Source organism: Cryptotermes secundus, unplaced genomic scaffold, assembly GCF_002891405.2.
Source record: "Cryptotermes secundus unplaced genomic scaffold, Csec_1.0 scaffold2498, whole genome shotgun sequence".
Classification (NCBI taxonomy): domain Eukaryota; kingdom Metazoa; phylum Arthropoda; class Insecta; order Blattodea; family Kalotermitidae; genus Cryptotermes; species Cryptotermes secundus.
The window spans coordinates 83,703-111,402 of NW_019737436.1; the positions used below are offsets into that span (position 1 = coordinate 83,703).

Consider the following 27,700-nt stretch of genomic DNA (forward strand, 5'->3'; position numbering starts at 1 on the left):
GCGCTGAAGCAAACTCTGCCTTTCCGCGCTCCCGCACGCAGTATCTATAGTAGCGTAAACTTACACGACGCAACGAGTTGAAACTCGTGTACAGTCTGACCAAACATTTTGGTGTATAGTGTCAATGTATTTTGGATATAATGTCTCAAGTTTGAAGAAAAAATTATGGGTAAGTCTTTTGGAATTTCATAACACATATAATAGAGAGTATATTTTGAATTTCATGACATAACAATCACAGTTAATTTTTATTTGTGAAAATTGCCATAGATATATTGTAGGAAATTTCATTCTCTTTCAGGCGGTTTTTAGTTCGTATTTCTAAGCTGCATAGAACGGAAAATATGTAGTTTTTTCTGAAAGTCTACAATATTAAAAGGGCAACGTCAATTTAACTCCGGCAGCAGCGAAGTCGTGGGGGGTTTAAATGCCGACTCTTAAAGGTTAAATGAATCTATTTATTAGGCAACCAAGAGGTGGAACTATAATTAGTTTTAACACGATCTTACTGTAACTTAACACTTTGTAACTATGAACAATGATGACTAAAGGCTTCACTTCTGACTTCTTCTGACTTCTTGGCCTGTAGTCTCCTGGACTCTGCTTAACTCTGCTTAGCTTCTGCTATTCTGGACGGTTGACTGTCTGGTGTTCTGTTATCTACGCTAGTTGGTCTAGATATCACCTCCTTCAACAGTCGGATTGTCTAGAAATCAGCTCCAACAGTAGGGTTATTGCGTTTCCTAGCTGTTACTGTTTTTGAACAGTTCATTGCCATGTGAACAACCTCTACCTATCCATTGCAAAAGAAACATTCTTCTATGCATTATCTAGGAATCAGCATCTCTCTATGCAATTCATTTTTTCTGCCATCGAATTCGTTGCTGTGGAAACGTGATTACTGAGTTGTTGTATAGCAACCAGCGCCTGGCTCTGCCTCCACTATTGTGGCTTTCAGGCGTCATGTCACTTTAAAATATTTTCCCCCTTTTCTTCACTACAAACAACTAAAATATTCCTCAAATAATGACCCTTCTTTCCAACTGAATGTGCATAATAAACATTATAATACTAACAACATAATCATTTGTTGGATTTATTTTGTTGGTTATTTCATTACACCATCAGTAGATAGATATATAGTGCAGAATGGTAGGATCACAGATCAATGGGATAGGATACAGAAGGATGTACTCATGCCCTAATCGAAATACTAACCTGGGTTTGATTGGAGAGACTGTGGAAAACCCTAAAACCTCAGCTAGGATAGCCAATGTCTCAGAGAATATCTGAACCAAGACACTCCTGGATGCAAATCAATAGCAGTTCTCATGGTTAAATATTCAGTTATCCCATAACTTAATTATTTCCTTTGCAAATCTTCTTAAATGGAAGAAGTTCAGAAAGATCAAACTACCATAAAAGCAAACAATAGGGAAAAATGATAATTGGCAAAGTCTGAAGGCTTAAAGGTAAAGCTATCCCTATAACAGGCTGTGGAGGCCCACAGGATTGTGAGACACTGAGGCTCCCTTATTTTCTAGACAACTGGCTCATGGATGGTGATGAGATTGTCAGCATTATATGCCAGCAGCCCATTACCCCCAGGAAGATTCCTGTTACTGATTTCTGTTGGAGGCTGAATCGACCCCAAGGCCATAGTGCAGCTGGAAGGATCAAGTCAACTGAAAAATCCAACGACACTGGGAATCATACCCTCAACTTTCAGGCTTGTAGCATAGTGCCTCAACAAAGTACACTGCTGTGCCTAGACATTTTATATCTTTATCAATGAAAGTTATTACCAGAGATTATTCAGGTCAGTATCTTCAATGAAGTCACGTTCCATCATCCAGTGATCACTGAGGAACTTGGTCATGTAGTTACGCAATCCATCAGGCAGAATTACAACACAACACTGTCCTTCTTGCAGGCTAGCTGCCATCTTCAAGGCCACTGACACAGTAGCACCACTGCTCCCACCTATATGGTTAACAAACCCTCATTCAGTATCAATGCTTTAAAACATATGAAAGGACACTTTGGATTAAATATATTGCAAGCTAACAATTATGGTTATATTGTGAAATGGCGGCTGAAGTTCAGAATAGAGGAATGAGAGATGCAGCAATTGACAGACAATAGTGCAGAAAATATATTTCTGCAGCAACCAATCAACATGCAACAATACAGGAACTGTTAGGAGCGGTGTTTTCTGTGTGGTTTGTGCATAGGCTATTCAGCGAGGACCAACAGGAAACGTTTCTCAGTCCGGGGTCAGAGTCGGCAGTTTGTATTCACAAGTTGCAAGTATGCAGTGGCAGCTCATGGTTGGCCACAAAGAAACTCAATAGTTAGCAGCTGCTACCTAGCAATGATAGTGATGACAGAAAAACTAGCAGAAGACTTTGTATGTGCTATAGTTATAGTGATTTGTAAAGCTGTAAATTAGTGATGATATAACCATTTGTAGTTATAAATTATAAGTGTTCAATAAATTAAATTATCAGTCCAAACCTTGTATCTAGTTAATAAAATGTGACAATATGTTAATGGTACTATTAGGTTTATGACATGAGCTAGGATGGCGTAGTCAGTACAGTGACTGGCTACGGGCTGGACGACCAAAGAGTCAGAGTTCAAGTCCCTGTAGGGTCAACAATTTTCTCTTCTCCACAGCATCCAGACCGGCTCTGAGGCCCAGTCTCCTACCCGATGGATATCTGAGACTCTTTCCCCAGGGGTAAAGTGGCAGGGGCATAAGCTGACCACTCACCTCCAACTAGTACAGGTACTTGTGGAAATGTTCCAGCGTCCTCACTATGGCAAGTAGTTCTGGTCAGGTAACACAGTAGTTTCTCTCTGCTTTGTTTAGCATCATGCTGAAGTAAGCTATAGCACGCTCCTGCCCATCCTGTATTTGAGAGAGTACACCTCCAATTCTGACATTATGTGCATCTGTGTCCACGATGAACTTCTCTCCTGGCTGTGGGTAGGCAAGAATAGGTGCAGCACATAGGGCTCCCTTTAGTGTTTGGAAAGCGGCCTCCACCTCTGGAGTCCACTGGAAGGCCTGTTTCTCTTCTGTTAGTCTAGTTAGCGGTTTTGTAATGTTGGAAAACCCTGAGATAAATCACCTGTAATTTGTGCATAGTCCCAGAAAGCTTCTAATTTCATGTTTATCCTTTGGGGTTGGCCATTCTCGCACTGCTTTCAATTTTTCCAGGTCGGTGGATATACCTTCTGGTGATACAATATGCCTGAGGTACCAGACTTCTTTCTGCAAAAGTTGACACTTTTCCAGGTCAAGTTTCAGATGGGCTCCTCTGAACCTCTCAAACACTTTCCGTAAGTTGAGCATGTGCTCTTGGAATGCAGAACCTATTACGATCACGTTGTCCAAATACACAAGGCATGAATCGTACGTGAGACCTTGTAGGACTGTCTCCATTAGGCTCTCAAAGGTTGCCGGAGCATTGCAGAGGCCAAAGGGCATGACTGTGAACTGCCATAACGCTTGACCTGTCAAAAATGCTGTTTTTTCTTTGTCATCTGGGTGTATATGACTTGCCAATAGCCACTCTTTGGATCTGGCCAGCGTATCCAGGGTGTCATCAATCCAGGGTAGTGGAAAGCAATCCTTCTTGGTGACGTCATTCAGCTTCCTGTAGTTCACACAGAAACATAGTTCCCCATTCTTTTCCTAACCAAATGACCGGGAATGACCAAGGGCTGTCCAATTCTTCTATAACCCCCTGTTCTCACATGCTGTCAAGCATTTCTTTTACTTCTGCTTGTTTTGCCAGGGGTACTCTCCTCGGTGGCTGTCGAATTGGTTGGGCATCTCCTGTGTCTATGCGGTGATATACTTTGTTTTTCCTCCCATAATCTTCGTTGTCCCTCACAAAGATATCCGCCTACTTGGCCACGAGTTCCTCTAACTCTTGAAAAACTCTGATGGTTAGATGTGGCTTGGCTGCTGTGGTCACATCCGCTAATTTCGGTTTTACGCCTGGTGCTGGTGGCTGCCCTATATCGGGTGAAGTCAACAGTGTTACTGGCTCACAGTGCACCAGAGGAGATCCTCTCCTGAGCTTTTGGTCCCTGTGGGTAGCATTCATGACCCTCACTGGTACTTCCTGACAGTCCTGAACTAGGGTCCTGGCTACATAAATTCCATCAGGCAGATGGGCCTGCGGGCTTGGTTCTACTAGACCATTTTCTACTCCCAGATAATTCTCCATTTTAGCCATCACTATTCTCTCGTTCTGTGGGGGTATCACATGGTCCTTTGCTACTACTAAGCTAGGATGGGGTCCTGCCCCTGGACTCCATAACAATACTACTTCTTCCACCAGATGCAGAGTTTGGTGCCCTATGTCCACAGATGCATCATAGGCATGTAGTACATCCAGTCCCAATATGAGCTCATGGGTGACAGTCATGATGGAAACCCACACTGTTAGTGGTCGGTGCCCCAGGGTAAGGGTCAACAGAACTTCTTTCAGGATGGGTAGGGATCCTCCAGACATGGTCTGCAGCGTGAAATGTGGATTTGGCTGTCTTTCAGGCCATCCAGCAGCGATATCCGGTCTTACTACTGTGACATATGCTCCAGTGTCCACCGTCGCCTGGCATGGCTTATCACCGACCCATCCCTGGGTGACCAGACTGGTGTTGGTTTTTTCTATGATGTGAGTGTGTAGTGTTGGGGGCCTTAGCGCATATGCCGGCATCCGCCCCTCACTGCCGACCCTTGCTCATTTCCCGCCAGTTGGTCATTTCTCCAGCTTGTTTCTCTGTTGTTACCGGGTCGCCACTCTGATCTCCCCAGCGATTCTCGCTTATTTCTTGGTGGTCTGTCTTTTCAGTCCCGGTGCTCTCTATTTCCAGTTTTAATTCCTCCAGGAAAATGCCAGGATAGTACTTCAGTAAATCATGATTGCTTCCTTCCAAACTCTTTACAATTCACTGTTCAATGATCATTCAACAATTTGATGCTACACAGTCTAAGAATTTGATAGTGCCATAAAATAAGCCACAGTGAAAATCTAAAATACAAATCTAGTGGCAAAAAGCCAAGTGTCAGAGTGTCAGAAAATACGTTTCCTCATACATTATGAAATGTACACCATATTAAAATGACATATGACTGATCAAAAGCTCCATTCATTACTGATATTATTCTTATGGTTGTTGTTGTCATCATATACTCAGTATGAAGGTACATATATTTTTTTTTACCATACAATGTCTGAAATGATTGTATTGTCATAATTTAGGGGTGAGTGACTATAGAGGGGTATGGATTAGATTTACTAATCAAATTATACACACCATTCAAAACTACAAATAATTACAGTGCCATCACTAATTTCCACACTTTACAAATCACTGCTGCAAACATCTAGTCTTCTCCAGCCTGCAGTGTCTGCAACAGCCGTTACCTAGCAAAGGCTTCTAACAGTGGAAATTCTTCAGGTTCCTGCACTCAGGTCCTCCCAGTCCAGCGAATAACCCACAAGTGAACTCTCTCAATTCCACTGAGCCAGCCCGGGGTCCTCCTTATGTAGCACTGGGGCGGACCCAACAGAACACACGACCCCCAGCAGTTCTTCTATTGTTTTCATATGCAGTAATAGCCCAGATATCATTGATATATTCATTAGTTTCCGTGGGAATGTGGTTACCAAGCCGTTGCTCAGAAACGGTTTTGTATATTTGCATATTGCATAGCAATGGCTGTACATGCTACAATGTTTACAGTTGTCTAAATGTCTAAATGACACATATTGCCTTGCTTTGTCTTTTGTCTTTGTACATGTGTACTTCTTTCCTTCTTTGCTCAGACTCTGGGCTGACAAGTAAGCATGTATATACATAAAGAACTGAATTGAATTAATATTATTGCTATTAATTTTATTTTCATGTCTTCTAGAGACATGAGGATCTTTCACATGCCATAAATCTACGATGCGGGACACACGGCTTAAAGTCCCTCCCGGAGGACTTGTTCCCTGAATTTTTTCGCCCTTAAAAATTCCCCAATATCCTCCAGGTTTGAACCCGCGTACCTTGAGTCATGAGGTGAGAACGTTACCCCTAGACTACGGAGGCAGCTAGAGGCCACTCTAACTCCTGATTTTTCAGTTTATTACCATCAGTGATAACAGCATGGTGCATGCATGAACTTGTGAGTTGGTAATGCTCCTATTACCATTTCAATCTAAATCCTGAAATGACATATGGTAGAAAAGCACAGCTATTCCTGCACAGTGAAGATGTACGGGGACTTGAGATACATATGCAGATAGTTCCACCAATCTTAACCTGGGACAGAGCTTCCCATACCCACTGTATAAGAGGTTAGGTGGACCTCAGAGCCAATTGCTTTACTGGCTGAGTCATCCCAGCCTCATTATATGGCAAATTCAGGCCACGCCATAGCTCAAGCAGTTAGTTGCTGGCTTCCCATCGCGGCGGCCTGGGTTCGATCCCGGGTCTGGTCAAGTGGGATATGTGGTGGGCAAAGTGGCGCTCAGGCAGGTTTTCTCCGAGTACTTCGGTTTCCCCTTCCAATCTTCATTCCACCAGTTGCTCCACAATCACCCTCACCTATCATCTGGGGCTGGTACAATAGGCCAGATGTGGCTGCAGTCCCACCCCACTAGCAATAAAAAAAATATGGCAATGCATCTCTAAAATGTGTAGAGGTTTGTGTGTGAGTATGTGTGAGATTGCTTGTAGATTATCAACTTCTAAATAAATTCACTAAACAAATAAATTTGCATGCAGTACATATAATTTATGTTAAAATATGTACTAAACAATCGGATTATCCAGTATATATCTCATACACTGTTCACAGGTTCTTTAACTATGCTATATCAACTGCAATAATTACTTAACCTGAGATCAGAAGATGCTTATGCATGGTGAAATTGAAAGCACTGTGAGGTAACACTGTGAAGCCTATTTTAAAATACTAATCAGATTATAGACCATGAAGATTTGACAGAATCTAGATGAACATGTGAGAACCAAAGTTAACAGTACTCTCATTAAATAGTGGAAATATGTATTTATTTGCAAAGTAAAATAAATTCAGAAACCAGAATTTACAGAGATATCAACAGAATATAAAAGTTTCAACGTTTATAAAAATGAATACAATGTAACAGAGATCCTGAAACAAAGAAAAACAATAATTTAAAAAGAACATTTGAAACCAATACTAACATTCTTGTATAAACCCAAGAGATGGACTCTTACATAAGAAGACAAAAGCAAAATCCAAGAAATGAATGTTAAATTTTTGAGGGAAAATCTAGAAGTGACAGACTAAGTAATGGAATTTTTAGGGAAGAAACTGGAATTCAGAATATGTTAACAGAATTAAAGGGAGGAACTGCAATGGTTTGACTGCATAAAAATAGATAGAGTAATGAAAATGAGAAGAGAATTAGAATTAAAACAAACCAGAGAGAGCTATGTTTCAGCCAGATGAGAGGAAATAACTGGAAAGGTGTCAAGAAGGAAAGGAAGAAAGAAGAGATTGGAGACTTTGTGTCTACTGATGCATAAAGGGCAACAAAATGATTCTAGAAGAAAAGAGAAAGGATTCTGATGGGAGGAATTAAGTGAAAGTAAAAGACAGTTACAGTCTAGGGGTCTCTTTTGAACCAGTCAGCCTCTGAACACATCTACATGAACTCTCATAATTTCCCTGATATATCAAAAAAATCTTAAGGTAAAAATTGGAGAAATAAAACTACATTAAAGAAGAAAACCTTACCACACAACAATCCTTCCTCTCTTATAAGTCTCCTTGCCATCAACAGAGATTCCTTGTCATTGGATTTTGCCCATACATCCACAACAGAACGATCTGAAACATTAAAATAAAGCTTTTGAATCATTACAGATGTTGTGTGAGAAGCTTGAAATGCACATCCAGAGATGGCTTTGAAAGAATAAAGTACTACATTTAGTGTTTGTAGATTTGAGGAAGCCTATAGATCTGATAGTGAAATTTATGGGAGGCCATAAGATAATACAGATTTAACAGAGTTAACAAAGTTAGTGAAATACCTCCACATAAACAGTAAGGTATGAGATGAAGCAGAGAGCCAACCAACATAAGATCCATGCACTATAAAAGAGTAAGATAAGGATGGAGCATGGTACCAACATTTTCTAAATTATGTTTACAAGTTACCCTGCATTACTGGATGAAAAAATATGACAGGACAGAAGCAGACGCTGCAGATAAGAATACATATTTTTTAGGCTTTACTGATGACCAGGTTATTACAGCCCAAGATAAAGATGTTCCTGCTTGCACAAGATATGAAAATGACCCTGTGAAAGAAGAATTTTCTTACCCGTTTATTAGTGACTGGTGCCACCTTCAAAATACTCTCCTTGTGAAGCTATGCACAGGAAATTGTTAGTAAAATAAATGGGCTGTTGGAGACGTGTGTAAGGAAAACACTTTATCCCAAAGTGTTTGAATGATGTGATTAGAGAAGAGGCTGAGGCAGATCACACATAAGAAAAATGACAGATATTGTATGGACAAGTTCATCAACACCAATTACCATACTGTGTGTTTGAATGAACCCAGAAGGGTGTCAAGAAGGGACAGACCATGACATATCTACAGGAGGAAATAAGAGATCTGAGGAAGATGCAGAAAACTGTGAGAGATGGAAATTAAATGCAAAAACTCTTGAAGGAAAGGGGGGGGGTTAAAAATTACTATTTTCACTGCACTAAGACTGTCAGGACATGAACTGAGAAAACCCAGTGTGTTTGTCAATTGTCTATCAATCAAAATGTTCAAACTTTCATTCATTGGTCTTCAAAAGGTTATACTAATATTTTGTGATCTTTCTAACACTCACCCAGTACTGTTGGTACAAAATCGTATCCGATCCCTTCCACCTCATAGAATGAGACATCTGTTTTATTAAGCTCCTCTGGCTGAGCAAGAATGGAGCCTTCAGGGTCGACACCCACAATCTTGCAGCTGGGGCAATTTTCTTTCATTTTACGACCAAGACCAGTGATGGTGCCACCTGTACCAGCAGCACATACCAGCATATCCACGTGGTTATTACACTGCATCAGGATTTCCTCAGCTGTTGAGTCATAATGAGCCAAGGGGTTGCCCTCATTACGATACTGAACAGACAAGGTCATGAACTGACAGGAACATTCTCATTGCAGCAGCATAAAGACATTCTCAATCAATTTATACCTTGGCATAAGTAACATGTGTTTTGATTCTTGATTTTTAATTGAAGTGCCTCAGTGCCTCCCTTACTTTACATACATCCCAATTCCTTGACCTGGTAGTTGTGCCCTGGGCTGTGACCTATTACAATATCCAGTCACATGCAGCTCCCTGTGGGGAGGGAAGTTTAAAGAGTTTCCACCTTGCTAACTGTACCTGTTATATTGGTAACATAACTACTACCAACCCCTGACCAAACATCTCTAACTCATCTCCACCTGGATGAAGAAACCGAAATCCTGCACATCTGTCAAACATCCTCTCTCTTCAGCTGGTTTACATGGGTAGGAAAACCAGATTACAGAAAACATATGGCTACCATATATTGTGCATTACCATTGCTAAATATGGCACCACTTTATTGTCTACTTAAAATATTTATAATATACACAGAAGCACTGCTATGTATATCAGTCCCTCTATAACAACAAAATTATAAATAAATAATTGGAGACACCAGTGTTATTGATGAAATCAATATTTATTCACTAAGTTACTAACTACATGTTTCGACCACATACGGTCATCATCTGGCATTTAAAATGCTAAAAATGTTGACAACATACATCATTGGATTGCTAACCAATGAATCCATTCTTACTAATCTCATCTTACACAAAACAAATCCTCAAAATATGACATAGTGAATTATAATTGAATTAAAATTAATGTAGGTAAGTCTATTTCTACTGTTATTATATTGTGACATGTTGACCCCTACCTCCCCAGCTGCACGTAGCGGTAACGTAGTGCTCGCGTAATAGGCGAGTAATCACCCCGCAACTCTCCCTCGGTGACGTCACCACTGTTGACTCGCTTTGCATAGCTTGAAGGTTGCGGGGACTCGGCTAACGTCGGCTCCGCTCGTGACGTCACCGCGGGGAGAGTTGCGGTTTGATGACTCGCCTATTACGCGAGCGCTACGTTACCACTACATGCAGCTGGGGAGGTAGGGGTCAACATGTCACAATATTATGAATTAAAATGGTATTTTAGTCTACATTGCTGGAATGGGGGGTAGGGAGGAGGAGGTAGGAAGGGTGGTGTGCACAGAGTAGATATTGTATGAATATAGTGGGGGGGGGCAGGGTAGTACAAGTTCCAAGTTCTGTAGCAGTGGCTTTCTGCCGACTGTGACTCCCAAAAATCAACATGGTTTGACCCACTTACTGCCATCTCATAAGAAATAATTCTGCATGACAACCATTTCACAATAGCCTTGACCCATTTTGCCATAAATTTATTAACTATTCTGCCATCCTAGTCCTACAAGTACATCACCATGTTGCCAGATGTATCTTGCTTATGTTATGTCTTCTTTTCCAATTTACTAACTAAAAATTCGTTGCATCAAAATCACAGTGCCGCATAGCATTAATCATTTCACAACTGTATTAAAACAGGCTGTCATCATAGGTTTTACCCAATTATTTCACAGAAATTAAGGGTTGTTTTATAATGTGTACTATTTTTTATTAATATTGTAACTTGGAATTTTTAGTCTAAAGGGTGAAAGAAGTACTGCCCCATATGTCATACCATCTAAGAAACCATCGAGAAGTTCATTAACTTTCAAAGAGGTAGCAGAAGACAGGGAGAAACCACTAACTCTTTTCAGCACTAAGGCTGCTCGAGGTTTAATGATGCAGCTGAAAAATATGCAAATCTCCATATAATGTCAGTGAATATGAATATCACACACAGCCTTCTGGAACGTGACAGTGTAGTTTAACATACTGATACCAACATTTTGAAAAATTTTCAGTTTGCATCATCAGAATAGAAGCTGGAGAAAATATAGTTCTCAAAGTGTTTTTACTAATATAACAATATAACTATATAAAGTAATATAACTGTGATTTTCTTAGTTCATATGTTACAGGTGGTAGTGAAGCCATACTCAATGAGACTGGCCGAACCACGGCTCTCTTTGGTGGGGACACATCATGGACCAGGGACGTGTTGGGACACAGCTTTGGGACACCTCCTCATGATCTCACTGGGTAACGACAGTCTCGGGGTCTGGATCAGTATAACCTATGGGGTCTGGCAGCTAAGTTCCCATAAAGGGCAATGGCTTCATGACCGGAGCCTCCCACGCGGCAGCATAATGACTCTTGGGTACCACTATGGTGTACCCAGGATGAATGCGGGAGAGCACTCATATGGGGGTAGCTTCAGCTATTTGAGTTGTCTCCCTAGAGTACCAATAAGATGCTGCAAGCCTTAGGGCTCAACAATTAAAATGGTTTGACCAATCCATGTGGAGGGGTGGGAATGGGGGAGCTCGTAAGCAACCCCCAGGGGCGACACTCTCATGCAGGTTGCCCTGGTCACAACCTCATGACTAACTGGTGTCACATTCCCATTTACCATCTGGGATAACCCTCTCCCCCTGAACAGGCACTCTTGGTCCTGGAGGCTTGTGAGGGTTGCATTCACTACAGGACCAAACCACCTAAGCCAAGGTTTGAGGCATCATGCTGAGGGCTGCATGGCACTGGGGTGGTATTTAGCCAGTGTCTTGAATGATCCTCTAGGGGCACCAGGCAGCACCCTATTATATTTATGCCTTCCACCTGTATGGGGCACTGTGGGTGGGGACCTTTTAAATCCCCATGACTCGTCAGACCAAAATGAAAGGAACCAAACTAAAAACTGGTCATAAGGACCTTAAACTGAAGAGGGACCCCCTTCCAAGGGGATCCCTATGAGAATTGCTTCAGTAGGGCTGGAAGCTCTGGTGAACCACTAAGGGACTCAGGTGCAACCAGTGAACCTGCTGTTGAACTTTCAGCCAAAGTCAGGGACAAACCAGTGGTTCGAATTCTACCTGAAGTAAAACCAAAAACTCCTCTCTTGGGAGTTTACCTAAAGGTAAATCTGGAGACCATCTCGCAAAATATACGAACAATAAAGGATGTTGATCGGTCCGTTGACCAGTTGCAACAGGCTATTACCTTGTCCTTTTATTGGAATTGTCTGGCTAGGACCACTCGCGAACCAAGGAGAATGACTTGGTGGAGTAAACAGCTGAGTGGGCTTAGAACCAAAATGAGAAGGTTGTTTACTACAGCTAAAAGGGGACACCTACAAGGAAGCCCTTACCTGTTACAACAAAGATATAAGGGAAGCCAAGCGATCCTCATGGAGGAGGCACTGTCTGGAGATCAATGATGTACCAGGCAGTGCCAGACTCATGAGGTTCATGGCAAAACAGGCAACCAATAAAGTCAGCACGATTAAGCTGCCTAATGGGCAGTATACTCTAACAGGAAGGGAGGCACTGAACGAATTACTCAGGGTTCACTTTCCTGATTCAAAACTGATTGATAATTTGGACGATGGACAGGGTCAGCAGAACCTGGGCACTTGCTAAAGCAGGACGAACAGGGCAGGCTGGAACCTGGCAAAAGTCATAATTAACCAATCAAAAATCAGATGGGCACTGAATACCTTTAGACCATTTAAGTCAGTGGGAACAAATGGAATTGTACCGGCACTTTTGCAGCATGACGCTTAGTTCCACACCTATGCCGCATATATACAGCCTGCATGGCATATGGTTTTATCCCATGGCCTGGAGGCAAGTTAAGGTGATGTTTATCCCAAAGCCCAGGAACCCTTATTACACCGAGGCTAAGGCTTATCATCCTATCAGCCTGTTGTCTTTCCTGTTGAAAACGATGGAGAAAATAGTGGATAGGCATATCACGGATGGGGCGTTGAGGACATATCCTCTACACCGAAACCAGCATGCCTACCAAACAGGTAAATCTACCGAAACCGCACTACACCATGTGGTAACATGCATAGAAAGTGCGATTGAACACAAGGACATTGCCTTAGGAGCATTCCTTGATATAGCGGGAGCTTTCAATAGACCCTCATTCGATATAATCAAACAGGCCACTGGAAAGCATAGCACAGAGCCTACAATATGCAGGTGGATCAGTGCCATGCTGGAAAGCAGAACCATAGTTGCCACATTATTAGGAGAAACCCTGGGGGCATCCATGTCTAGGGGGTGTCCACAGGGGGGGGGGTGCTCTCACCTCTCATACAAGGACCCTCTACTAAAAGAGCGAAGGAACTGTTGAAGTTAAACAGGAACCAGCTACAATGGATGGTGGGACTACTTACAGGACACCGTCACCTTAAAGGACACCTCTTCAAACTGGGACTAAGTGATAGTCCCACTTGTGAGAGGTGTTAGGAAGAAACAGCCACACATATCCTGTGTGAATGTGAGGCCACAGTTTATTTAAGATTATGTTAACTCGGGTCAATACTTTATGGAACCAAGTGACCATTTCGATGGCCCCACATATAAAATCCTATGCTTCATTTGAAGCGCAGGATTGCTGAGAAGATAATCAAAAGGGGAAGCAAAATAGACCACTGAAGGTTGCAGTGCAAGGGCCGAGAAGGCCCACCCCTTATATTGTTCCGTTCCGTTCGTTCATACTACTATAACAAAGAACATGGTCTAATACCTCAGAAGATAACAATCTTAATCATCAAACGGGATGGAAAGATAAATTAATGGTGGAAAATGAGAAGTGTATAGGATGTTGGATAGTACTTATTGTCACATAGTTTGTGTGACTATAAACAGAGTTTGGATTGGTGAATAGATTTATTGACCACTTAGGGATCGTAACTACAATAACTATAACACTACTGCCGATTTCTACACTTTGCACATCACTACATGCACTCCAGCCTGCAGTGTCTTCTCTACACATTTCCTGGTAATGGATTTTAACAGTGGAGACTCTGCTCAAATTCTCTCTTTACACAGTCCTGTACAGAGTTGACGTGGTAGCCCCAAGTGTCCTCATAACTCCTTGGCAAGGACTACTCAGAAACACCCCATTTCCAACAGTAACTCCAGTGTTTTGGAATGAGTCATTGCTATGGGAATGTGTTCAGTGAGCCATTGTCTGGGAACACCTCTGGTATCTTTGCCTATCTTGCAGTTTTCACTCTCTATGCTACAATACTGGGAATACCCCAGCATTAAACTGTATGGACTGAGAAGAATCACCAAAAAACCTCTGTTAGGACAGCTTTTCATCAGGTAATTTTAAAAGGAAGTGCCTCAATTACCAAGTCACATATGTTGATCCTATGCTGACTTGAATGGTGTATTACCTGATCTAAGATGACAGAATTTGGGATCTCCTTGTTGAGGCGCTGTGCAACCATGATAAGTCCTTCAGGAGAATCAAAGGAAGCTGAGGTGGGTGTGCGAACTATCTCAGCTCCAAGGGCTCGCATCACATTTACTTTCTCATTGGACATCTTCTCTGGCATGACCATGATGCAACGGTACCCTTTCACAGCAGCAGCCATTGCCAAACCCAGACCTGACATTAAAACAAGCGAAAATATCACAAATTGTCAATGAATAATCCGTCGAGTGTAACAACGTTCTTAGGTCACTTATTTATTTCACTCGCCTTACATGTTTCGGTTCAAAAGGACCATCATCAGAGGCACGTTACAAACACATGAAACCACTGGCGTTGTATTGTACACAGTATGTAAGCTGCGTGATCTGCTAGAGATGTCGGAGTGTAAAAGCACAACACTTTCTAGTAACGTTGAATGCATGTACACCTCTTGCATTCCATCCAAAGAATGCTCTCAAATTGAGCCGTCAATGTTAAAATATTTAAAAGCTTAAAACATTTGAAATAAAATTTGGCTCCTTCTTGTTGATTCGTCCCGGTGATGGGAATCGTCAACTTGAGGTTGTGTATGCTTTTGGTCGGATGTGTCTTACGCGTTGTGTGTTGTGTACTGCAGTACACAACCAACGCGTGTGTGACAGACCCTTGATAAACAGTTGGTTGCCAAGTTACGCAACAGTGGAAACGAGGTTACACAACAGTAAGGAAAGCAGTGTTTGTCCATTCCCAGCCGAGCCGAAGCTCACTGGTTGCTATGCAGCATTGCCCAGCAACGCCTTTGTAAACACGGCGTCATGCAAGAGGGGAGCCTGTGCAGCGACTGTTGCTAGGCAATCGGTAAACATGACGTCACGCAACAGTGAAAGCTATCATGTAACCGTTTTTTGTGTTGTCAGTGCAGAAGCTACATAACAGGAATATTCATCATTGAGAGAGCGTAACCAGTCAATTGCAGTCTAGCATTCGCAGGAATGAGTTGAAGTCCATTGTTATTGAGTTGTATCGAGTGAATGGAAATGACTACAGGAGAAGTATTTGTGATACTGCTGATGGCAGTAGTTGTGAAACTGTAAACTGTGTAAATGTAAGCGCAAATGTGCAATAAATTCACTAGATCCAAAACGGCGTGAAGTTATTTGTCATGTAACATACCCAACAGGTGACATTATTTTTGACATTGTCTGTCATCTGTGGTATATTTGATATACACAGCATTTTTTTTAAACTGGCTCTGTCTCTGTCATCAGGTGTAAAGGGAAAGGATCCAACTAAGTTGGGCTAATTAAACAGTGTCTAGATTGCTGTCCAATGACTGAGGAACCTGCTGACTCCATCTTCATGGTATAAGACATTTCCAAGTATTCTGATCACATTCACAGCAAATGAAGTATACCTGTGTTCCCTGAAGTGGGTTCAATCAAAACATCTCCAGGCTTCAAGATTCCTTTCTTTTCAGCATCTTCCACCATTCTGACTGCAATGCGGTCCTTCACACTTCCTCCAGGATTAAAGAACTCACATTTGACCACTGGAAACACAAGAAAAAAAAAACACAAGAATTATAACAGTCAAAGTGATTTGTTACAGCTGCATTCAGCCTCCATACTTAACACACACACACACACACACACACACAATGTTTCAGGAAATGTCTATACTCGTGCATTATGCAGGTACCTTCTCTTCAATTTAATTTATTTTTGTTCCTTGTAACTGAACCTGAAGCTTTTGAAAGCAATCCCAGTAGGCGTCTGAGCATTACACCATTAGTGGGAAGTGGAGGTATAACTTCATGTATTCTTAACCTCGATACTAGATACAGATAAGAGTGATCAGTTTCACATGTAGGGCACTTTATTCTCATTGAAAGGGTACCCAATGATTGGGAGGCTGGGTAGGCCCCACAGCTGGTCTGGATGCTGAGGAGAAGGAAAACATCTCTGTGATGAAAATGGCTGTTGTCAGTAGCTTCAATTAAATTTTGTAGACAAGTTTAGCTGAGCTGTGCAGTGCTGCTGGCTCACAGGAATTAGCTCATTAAGCTTGGTTGGACTATGGGGTGATCTAGTTCAACCAACCTCTTTTTTTCCTTTAGCTTGAAATTGAAAGTAATGTTGTTGAGAGCTCCCTTAGCTCTCTTTTTCTGCGTTCTGATGCTCCAACAAAAGCAGATGCAAGTTCTCCTTCAGACTTGTTGTGTTTGTAGTGAGAAATTGGAAATTGATGGTTTTGTTTGGGCTGGTTGCAGCATATGAGGGGAGGTCCGCTTTGGATGCTGTTGTATGGGTATGGGTGAGGTATGTACCACTGGAGCCAGTGATGACATGTTTGGGTTGTTATTTCTTTTCTGTTTTAGCAAATACACCATATCTGTCACATGCATGCTAAGATAAGTTTGTATTTTATATGAACAGAGCAGTACCTAAGGCAGCATACAAACAGTTTTCAGTATTATTATTATTATTATTATTATTATTATTATTATTATTATTATTGGAGGGGGTGGGTTTCCCCATGCACCGAAACTAATAGTCTATTGTGTGTCCCCCTTTGATATTCGCCCAGTCACCATGCCCTTCCAGTACTGGTGCTCGCTATCAGCCCCGTCCTGCCAGCGAGGTCGGCCACCTCTCTGGCAGTGGTCCCCGATACTTCCCCATCTACCGGAGCAATTGGAAACTACTTGGGAGGGAAACTTTGCCTAATTTTGTTCAGAGGTCTCCTAGAGACATGAGGATCTTTTACATGCCGTAAATCTAAGACACGGGACACACGGCTTAAAGTCCCTCCCGGAGGACTTGTTCCCTGAATTTTTCCGCCCTTAAAAATTCCACGACCTCAGCCGGGTTTGAACCCACGTACCTTGCGTCATGAGGTGGGAACGTTACCCCTAGACTACGGAGGCCGCTAACAGTTTTCAGTAACTGTTAACAAACAATACAAAGTGTCCTAGAAAATTAAAAGTGAAAATATCAGCTGACACTAAACATGAGTATTATTTCTGACACTGAATCATCTTCAGGTTCTTCACACTGTGCACAATGCCCAAAACAAGGCATGTTAGTTTACTGCTACACACCATTGTCAGAAATATTTGCATTTAGCTGTCAACTTACGCATCTCACACTTCAGGCCAAAAGACTTTGGAATGTTATTCAATCGAACCATAGGTGTACCTCCAACAGCAGAAAGTATGTTTGGCATAATCTCTACCACATCAAGCCTGAAATAAGAAATGACTTAATATCAATCAAGAACCAGTAAAACATTTTACTTTATTTTCAGAAATGGATTTCCCTTGCTTGAAGGATAACTTATGACATTTGTGATAAAATGTGTAATCATGCATGGAAAAGGGAACAGAAATTTATTACATATATATATATATACATTACATTCTGTAGATCCAAAGTAAGTCAGAATGACTGTAGGATGTGGAACAAGTTATACAAATACAAAAGCCATAAATACAGTACAACGGAGACACAAAAAATAAATACATCCGCATATATAAGTCAATACTGTTACCTTATGCTATGTACATAACCTTTTAACAGGACAAGCCATTTTTAGACAGTAGGAATTCATGAACAGAGTGTGTGTGTGTGTGTGTGTGTGTGTGTTTCAGGGCTCACTTAAATTGCGCCTTTCATTCATTAGACTTTTGAGACTAGATGGTATATTGTTGAAAATGTTAATACCAGAATAACATGCGCCTTTCTGAAAACATGTCAAGTTAGCAACCGGTCTATGGAGATGGTGCTTGTTTCTCGTGTTAACACTGTGTACATCCGAATTGGTCTGAAAACGTTCTTGGTTGTTTATAATGAAGCTTAATAATGAAAATATATTTTCAAATGGACGAGGTAAGATCTGCAATCTCTTAAATAGCCCTCTACAAGATTTTTGAGGTTTTACGCCCACCATGATTTTAACAACTTTCTTTTGTAATGTAAATACCTTTTTGCTGTCAGATGAGTTACCCCAAAATATTATTCCATACTTCATTATAGAGTGAAATAACTTCATGGCAAATTGATTCACATTCATCAGACTAAAAAGAACGGATCAGGAACACCACAAACATGCATCCAAGAGGTTCATGGTTTGAACATTAGCCATGTTACCAACTCTACCGGTTTTAGATTTTCCTCACCCTACCACAGGCATGTGCTTGGCTAGAACATCAAAACAGGTCATGACTGACTCCTTCAAAAGCCTTACTGCAAACCACTCACAGCTTCTTCCCAATATATTTCATGCTACAAGAAATCTGTAGTTGAAACATCATCATTAAAACTCAAGAATAAATCACAAAAATATATAAGAGTCATATCACAAGGGGCCGAACTCTCCCACAAAATGTTCATTTTATTACATAAATATGTGATCATGAGAAAACGTGTTTTGAGTGTGTGACACACAAATTCCAAGCTCTAAGCCTTCATCTTTGGAACACTGTAGTTCTGAGATGAAGTTCTCACATGTGTGAGGACATCTGGGATATGACTCCATGTAAAAATTAAAGCTATCCCTGTAACAGGCCATGGAGGCCCATAGGTTTGTGAGATGCTGAGGCTCCCACATTTTCTAGACAATCGGTTCACAGATGGCAATGAGGTTGTCAGCCTTAAGCACCAGCCCCCAGGAAGATTCCTGGTACTCATTTCTGTTACTGGCTGAGACGACCCCAGGGCCATAGTGTGGCTGGAAGGACTAGGTCGAAGTTCAAGAAATAGATATCAATATGTATCAACAAAAGTACATGGCATCAAGCCCCAGAGAACTGTCCTCTTGAAGTTGGCCAGTTAATGATGCTGTTAGTATTGAGACTATGTACTAATCTTGAGCTGTAATAAGGAAGCTTGTGAAATAAATCAAATTGCTGACATAGTATAATCTTCAGGCTTTTTTTGTAGTGTGATGAATTTACAACAGTGATAAACTATACTGCAGTCATGGAAAGAACATAGATTCTGTCAGAGGTTGCATGGAAGCATGTAAGTGCACTGTATGGTCAATATGCAGCTTGTAATGTCACAGATTATGGCACATATAATTATCAGTGCACTTACTCTACATGGTTAATGGAAGAAACTGTGCATATCCAAATTAAAAACATAACAGTTCATGGTGCCATATAATATCCGGTCAAGGCTTCCCATATTTTATCTGAAATGCTACAAACAATGTGAGACACCTGGATGACAACTGTAATTCTAAGTTGTGACTGTAACTAGGACAATCTCCACATCTGCATGAGAATGTATTCTCGACAGGATTCATGGAAGGTGAATAAATGAAATGAAATGAAAATGACATATAGAACGAGCCATTTGCACAGTCTGGGACACAAGCATACTGTTTCAAACACCCAAATACAATTTGAGGCACAAATCCACAATCTGAGACACAAGCATGTAATCTGAGAAAGGCACAAGCAGTTCTTTCACGGCTTGAAAGCAAAGCTACATGGTTGTAGATTGAGGAGGTCGTTAATGCCACAAGAGACACCGTACAGATTTTCTGCCAATATGTTTCAGCAGTGTTTTCGGCAGCCATATCAATGTTGGCAGGCTTGAATTGTGGCCAACGGCAACTATTTTGAGGACTGATGTGGATCTGTGTATGTGTATGTGAATACCTTGTAATATCATGTGATAAAACCAAACGACTGTACCACGTATGTACAATTTGACATACCTACATAAATTTGAGGCATCTTCACATACTTTCAGAGAGCTACATACACAGTTTAAAACACCTGTGTGCACTCTGATTAATGTGCATATTGTCTTAGATTCCCATATATTGTTTGAGAGAGTCTGTACAGTTGGATACATATTCATAAGGGGTGAATCAACCATGCACAATTTTGGACCCAATGAACAGTCTGAAACACTCATGTACAACGTGAGACACCCACAAGCTGCTGGAGATATTTACTTACAATTCAAAACATGCAAGTAAACCTTGTGACACAAATGCACAGTCTGTCATATCCACTTGCAGTTTGAGACATCAACATGCAATCCTAGATTCTGAATCATCTACAACCTCTCTTGAGAGACCTACACTCTCTTTAAGCCACTTATGTATGTTTGAATCACATGCATACTCTTTGAGGCTTCTGCATACTATTTGAGAACCATATGTAATGTTTGAAACAACCCCAAATTCTGAAACTACTAAAAGTTCAAGGTAACTACATAGTCTTGAGATACCTACATGAGTATGTGGCCTGAGAAAACTACTAGAAGTTCTCATATATACATACAGTCTGAGACATCTGCATGCAGCCTGGGACAGTTACATGCAGCCTGAGACACTTGCATGAAATCTGAGAGGCAATTTGAGATACAAATATAAATTTTATACATTTACATAAAGTTTGATATATCCACAAAATATTCGATACACCTAGATAATTATATTTCAGCATCCTGTTGCGCTGGTTAATGATTAAATTTGTAGGGATGGTCCTGAAGGTCCAACATCTTCTTCTGTTTTGTAATTTATTATGAAATGCTTCTTCTACATGTTTCAACATTATAAGGGCATCATCAGGTAATTGCCACACTTCACTGCTTTATGCAGTTCATCCTTCTAAAATTAAGTTAAAGCTAGTTCAAAATTATTATTCAGTTTCAACAAATTTAGTAAAAAAACTTGTCCTTTTGTTTATTGATACTTTTGTGTCTCCAGCACTCCATGGTTGCTTGGAATGTTTGCAGAGTCTTGGTTACAGCAACCATCCACGAAAAGCACAAAATACTATGTTGTACTGAATATAGACCTTGCCCACAACATAACTGTTCTACACCATAACAATACTTTGTGCACAGTCCAAGAAATCTATGTCTTAATTCTTTGCTTCTGAATGGCAGGCAGAAAGACAAAAGACTCTAACCTGAACAGTGACAAGCATTCCCTGAATTTGTTCTCTCTTCATTTAATCCAGAGTACAAGTTTCATTTGTTACCATCATTCCCAAATCGAAGGATCTACTAGCTACCCTTATGTTATGACTTTGAGATGGATTTTGTTGATGATATCAATAATATGACAGTAAGAATTATGATAATTGCAGGGATACATATAATTAACAAAAAACACAATTTAAAGAATTATTTTTAAGTATTAATACATGTACGAATGTTATTTCATGATTCATTTTTGTTGGCAACTGAATCGAGTCTGACATCTGTTGTCACACAGTAAAGATCATATTTGATGTCCATGCAATAAATCTGAGTTTGATTCAAAACGTTTTGTGCCCTCACTCTACTTTGATCTTCAAACGTTTGTCTTGGAAACGCACCTTACAGGAAACAAAACAGGACCCTATACGTTGCAACATCTGATGCCAAATTCCATTAAGCAAGAGGAGCTCTACTTAAGTTCACAAAATAATGGATCATCATGGTTCATAAGTGTCTATGGAATGAATCACCACCTTCAAAATATTGCAAATGACAATCAGGTCTCTTTTCTACAGACAAATGTGTCATGTCTTAGGGAACCATTGTGGAGTCACATGGCTGTGTGAAACAGCTCCATTTAAGTCAACATTTTGCTAAAGTGTGCAATAAACGCTCATGGAAAAGGAGTCTTATAGAAGCAATAGCGTATTAAAAGAGGTAAAATTGTCCTTGTGCTTAAATAATTAAGCACTATGACAAGAAGATACAGGAGGGAGTGAAGGTATAGCTCCACCATTCTTGAACTTGGCACTAGATGGAGCTGAGTGGTGAGCTTCACGCCCTGACGCTTTACCCCCTAGTACCCATTGGATATGAGTCTGGCTGGGTCCCACAGCCAGTCTGGACGCTGTGGAATAGAGTCAAATCTCTTGGCCCTTGCTGGGAATAGAATCCCGGTCGTCCCATCACTTATAGAAGACATCGAGAGAGCTATCCCAGCCCGAAACAATGGGGTACATCGGCTGAGAGTAACCAAGACATCATGAGCATCCTACTCCTTCTCCTCCTTCTCCTCCATCTCCTCCTCATTCTCCTTCTCCTCCTCCTCCTCCTCCTCCTCCTCCTCCTACTCCACGTTTCCCACGTCCCGGCTGAAGAAACACCGTGAAGACGAACGAATGAAGTGACTGCAGGTAAGGTAATCTCTTCTCATAGGCACTAAATAGTAATGAGTGGTTAACACGGTTAAGAGATTTCTTCTGGGACATGATCATAGCAAGTGGCGTGCTTAAAGAGCAGCGAAATTCTGTACTCACTTTGGTGTGCCGGTGTGCGTGTGCGGGGATTTTCTGCGATCCATCCCTAGCTGCCAGGTACAGCGACTGGGCAGATCGGGTCGTACCATCTCCCCCGATGTCACCTTGCACGTGGGCTTTCCTGGTGAGTCTGTAGGGCTTGATGTAGTAGGCGGGCTCATGGTTCTGCAATAGGACACGACACAAGGTCAAGGCCCACCTAATTTCAAGGCTTCAAAATGCGCTTCTATCTGGGCCGGTGCATAAAGCGGACTGAAATTCCACCACTTCTGTGTTTCATAGCCATTCTGGAGTCAGCGGCACCCATACTTTTTAGACAAAACACTAATTCTACTAACAAATTTATACGACGAGGGGCAGTAAGTAAATAGGTGACAATTAGAAGTAAAACAGGTCTCGTATGTTATCACTAGGTTGCAGCAGAATCCAGTTTCATGAGTCTAAGCAGCAGACGCGCATGCGCATGTTCACAGTCTGGGTTCACTAGTGGAAATGGCGATCGTGCTTGAGGAGTGTGCGACCGATGAGCAGCGTTATTATGCGTTTTTTGTGGGCAAAAGCACTGAATTCAAAGGATACACATAAAGATATGTTTCCTGTTCACGGTGGGAAGTGTTTGTACCGTAAAACCGATCATAACTGGGTCCAGAGATTCTCTCAAGGACTTTAGAAAGTTTCAGATGATGAAACGGTGGTGCGGAAGTGGCTGAGAAAACAGTCAAAAGACTTCCATGCAACGGGTTTCGACGCACCGGTAAAGCGATGGGTCAAGTGTATTAATGGTGGTAAAGGATATGTCGAGAAATAAACGTTTTTTGTTTTCAGATTCGAAGATGGCATGTTTTATGTTTTATATCCATTTGTGACCTATTTACTGACTCCCTCGTAGCATTTTTAGTATTCCATCATTTTTCGCTTAGTGGGGGGGTGGAGTCTAACTGGGTCCACTCGGCACGGCGGCCACTGATTGGCCTATTGTACCTGCCCCAGGTGATTATGATGGAGAATTTGGGGGAATGAAGATTGGCAGGGGATACCGAAGTCCTCGGAGAAAACCCGCCCCAGCACCACTTGGCCCACCACATATCCCACTTGACCAGACCCGGGATCGAACCCGGGCCGTCGCGGTGGGAAGCCAGCGACTAACCGCTTGAGCTATGGCGAGGCTTCTATTCCATCATAATTTGTCTCTTCCTCACGAATCACACTGATGATGGCCTATCTGGGTCGAAACATGTTCCGAATGGAATAACAAAAACATAAGTTTGTGATATGGTAATGCCTTCGTTTTTATTCGACGTCATGTTGACTACAGCCATATATCCTTAACATGTCACCGTCGAAAGGAATTCAAAACAAATCTACTTTCGACATGGTTTCAGCTAACGAAAACGAAATAAATAATAAATATTATCAGTATTAACCTAATAAGAAGGCCGCGCCAGAGCTCAAGCGGTTAGTCGCTGGCTTCCCACCGCGGTGGCCCGGGTTCGACCCCGGGTCTGGTCAAGTGCGATTTGTGGTGGATAAAGTGGCGCTGGGGCAGGTTATCTCCGAGTACTTCGGTTTCCCCTGCCAATCTTCATTCCACCAATTTCTCTACAATCACCCTCACCTATCATCTGGGGCTAGTACAATAGGCCAGAAGTGGCCGCAGTACAAGGGACTTAGTCCCACCCCACTAGCAATAAAAAAAAACATGACAATTAATATTTATGTTTCTTACAGTTTTAATGCTGTGGATGGAAGTACGGCATTGGAAATGCCTCACGATAGAACTGACCCCTTTCGATTTAACGTCTTGAAATTAATCCACGGGTGGTATTGAAGCCCAACGCTCACCGGAGACGTCGCGAAGGTCATGATGATGTAGAGAGGTTACAGCGGTAACAGCACTACGTATTCCGGACCTCAATGTATTGTATACACAGTACAGTAAACCCTTGCTAATCCGGAGTAATTTTGAAGGGGTAGGTCATCCGGATTAAGCAATAACCCGGATCAGTGAAGCAAAAGCTAACATTAAAAGCCAAAAATGACGTAGAACACAAATAAATGAATAATTTAATGACAGTGCTCGATGAAAATAAGTAAAAAAAATATCACTGAAGAGCCTTTATTTAAAATTATATAAATAAAATATATTTATTCGTCGACAGAAGACTCAGAAGTTGTATCTGAACATGATAATGTAGGTTTGAAGAAACTTTACGTGTTGCATCCTGTTGTGTCATTCAAAATAGTGTATTTCTATCAGTCAACACAACAATTCAGGTAAAAGTAATAACAAAGGTTATTTATATTAATGATAATCACGACATGTTTCGACCACTATTGGGTCATCATCAGGTGTATCTCTGTATTTAGGTGCTGATTTTTTGTTCAGTTTATTCATAAATACGTAACTTGTGTAACCGGTTGTTACCTCTAGACGCCGTATGTACTGATATTTTTGCACTGTATTAATTAATCAATTAATACTGAACTGTAATTGGTCTAAGACCTAGTATCATTTTTGTACTCAAGAGCTGCATATTCTCAATTTTAATCTGACAGTTCTAAGAATTCTAGTATTGCAAGATAAAGCAAGACGCTTGTAACATGAAGAAAAATTACGTTGGCTGGAGACGGATTGTCGGCAGTGCACCGAAGCCGAGCTCCTCTAATTTTTCAGAAGCTTTAACAATCCGAATTCTGGAAGTATTCAAGTTAAATACATGTATTTGATTGGCTTTGACAATTAGCTCTGTCGACCCCGTGGTTTTCTAAATCAATGTAATTTAAATTAACAAGGGGCTTATATCATTTGAAGTCTACGATAGTTAACTTCGGATGACGCTTAACAGTCTCTCCAACTAGCCTTGTTAATGAGACGAAAAATCCACGGATCTCAGACTTATGAGGGTAAAAATGGTAAAGTTGTCACTGTGCTTAACTAAGCACTACACCATGAAGGCGTATAGAGGGAACGGATGTATAGATTAACATTTTCTTGACCTCGGCACTAGCTGGAGGTGAGTGGTCAGCTTCACGCCCCGGCCGCTTTACCCCCGGGGAAAGAGCCCCCGCTAGGTGAATCCCAGAGCCGGTCTGGACAATATGGATAAGTGAAAATTCTTGAACTCACCAGGACTCGAACTCCGACCCCTCGGTCGTTCAGCCAGTAGCCAGCCGCTATACAGACTACGCTACCCCGGTTCACCTTATAAGAGTATACTTTAATAATATTCATATTAATAATAATTGTGATACAGGTGCAATAATATCAGCCTCCAACTGCTGATTATGTACCCAAGTGTAGTTCTACAGTGTAAATAAACTAATCGCTTTGTTAACTATGTGTGAGCCAGTCGAAGTGAGACCCGTGAAGCCCTGTGAGGGAATTCTCATGCACGCCCACTGAACATCAGTCCCTTCTGACCCACAAACAAATTCCGTGATTTTAGTTCGCAAGCGAACTATACCGACCGAGCGACCGCCGCTTGTCGGTGAAGTTTAATTCGTGATTTCTTAATCACGTGGCTCCCGAAAGGGATAAGAAATGAGAAGGCGGCGGCTATACTTGAAAACTTAATACGATATCATTCACGCTAGTGTGTAGTACTAAAATTCTTTTAATTTTAATCTTTTAAAATTTAAATTAACTTCCATTTAATTTTATGCCAATACGGCTTAAAGCCGAAGAGTAAACAAACCACAGGCCCACTACGAAGCAATAATCATATAGTCAAATATGAATTGAAATACGGATCCATATTGAACAAACATTCAGGGCCTAATTACGCAGAGATACACCTGATGATGCTCCAATAGGGGTCGAAACATGTCGTGATTATCATTAATGTAAATAACCATTGTTATTACTTTTACACAAATTGTCGTGTTGACGGATACAGATACACAATTTGGCAGAAACTCTCCAAGTTTTGTGTGAACAGACAATTGACTCATCTGCCTTCCTAAACGCCACGTGTTCTTTAAAGTATGTACTCAACTGTGAACAGCATTTTTCATATTTCGATCCGGATTAGCGAGGGTTTACTTTATACATATTTTCGACTACTAATACTTATATTCAGTAGGTAGCAGATTCGAATCCTGGCCGGACCAGAGATTATCCTCAGGATTTTCGTGGTTTTTTTCGGCCCATCCAGATAAATAACGGACTGATATGCTAAAACAGGCCACGACCGCTTCATTCCACATCATTATTCACAATTATCTAATCATATGACGAAACAAAGTAAGTCTGAGTTACTTGAAAGCGTCGTTAAACAAACTACAAATAAATAAATTGTATACGCCTAATGTTTCTGTTTATAGAAAGGATGTTCACGTAAGCTAGACACAACGACTAATCATTGTACTGACTGTACTTTACCATCCCATATGGACATCAATATAGAAACAAAACGCAGAGTTGCGGGTACAAATTACTCACCACAAAATTACACATTTCAGAGAGATATATAAAATTATATTTACCTCAGACTCTTATTTTGTTTCTGTACTAGGAGTTACACAAATAAAAATAAAATATCACTTGAGTACAAGATAGGTATATATCACATTTGCCTGCAGCAACAAGCACTGCGGTATGCTTTTGTTCTGCTGTTATGTCTGACCAATTTTACAGGAAGAAAACTGGTTATGTAGCCACACACACAAGTAACACAGCCTACCGTTACGCCCAAGCCACGCAAGTCGCACAACCTGCAGCTCAACCTTACTGAACAGAAGTGAACGGAAGGGAAAGACCACAAAGAGGACAAGGAGGTTGCATGTCGTACCGGGTTGTTTGCGCATGCCCAGATTCACAAGAAAATCGGTACGGGAAACGTACAAGTTTGTGGAATACTCCCAGATAATGGAACCTAATTGTAAGCTCAGAACGAGGAACGGGCTATTTCGTGCTTACTTTATTATTACTATTATTATTGTTGTTGTTGTTGTTGTTGTTATTGT

The 27,700-nt window shown here is 41.2% G+C and overlaps 1 protein-coding gene across 5 annotated transcripts in view; it reads right to left on the reverse strand.

Annotated features, from left to right (window-relative positions):
• LOC111870467 (cystathionine beta-synthase-like protein) overlaps positions 1-27,484 on the reverse strand; it is a 44,623-nt gene extending 17,139 nt beyond the window's left edge. For 4 of the 5 annotated variants that reach the window (XR_002843856.2, XR_002843855.2, XM_023862793.1 and 1 more), the window contains exons 1-8: positions 27,221-27,469; positions 22,736-22,900; positions 17,613-17,719; positions 15,890-16,024; positions 14,456-14,670; positions 8,907-9,186; positions 7,796-7,888; positions 1,806-1,983 (exon numbers count right to left, since the gene is read on the reverse strand). Coding sequence is in view for 3 of the 5 variants with exons in the window: in XM_023862793.1 (XP_023718561.1) it covers positions 1,806-1,983; positions 7,796-7,888; positions 8,907-9,186; positions 14,456-14,670; positions 15,890-16,024; positions 17,613-17,719; positions 22,736-22,896 (1,169 nt within the window). In the remaining 2 variants the exon portion in view is untranslated. Of the gene's footprint in view, positions 1-1,805; positions 1,984-7,795; positions 7,889-8,906; positions 9,187-14,455; positions 14,671-15,889; positions 16,025-17,612; positions 17,720-22,735; positions 22,901-27,220 lie in introns of all 5 variants that reach the window. The other variant, XM_023862792.1, reaches the window with a different exon arrangement.
• Positions 27,485-27,700: the final 216 nt, after the last annotated feature.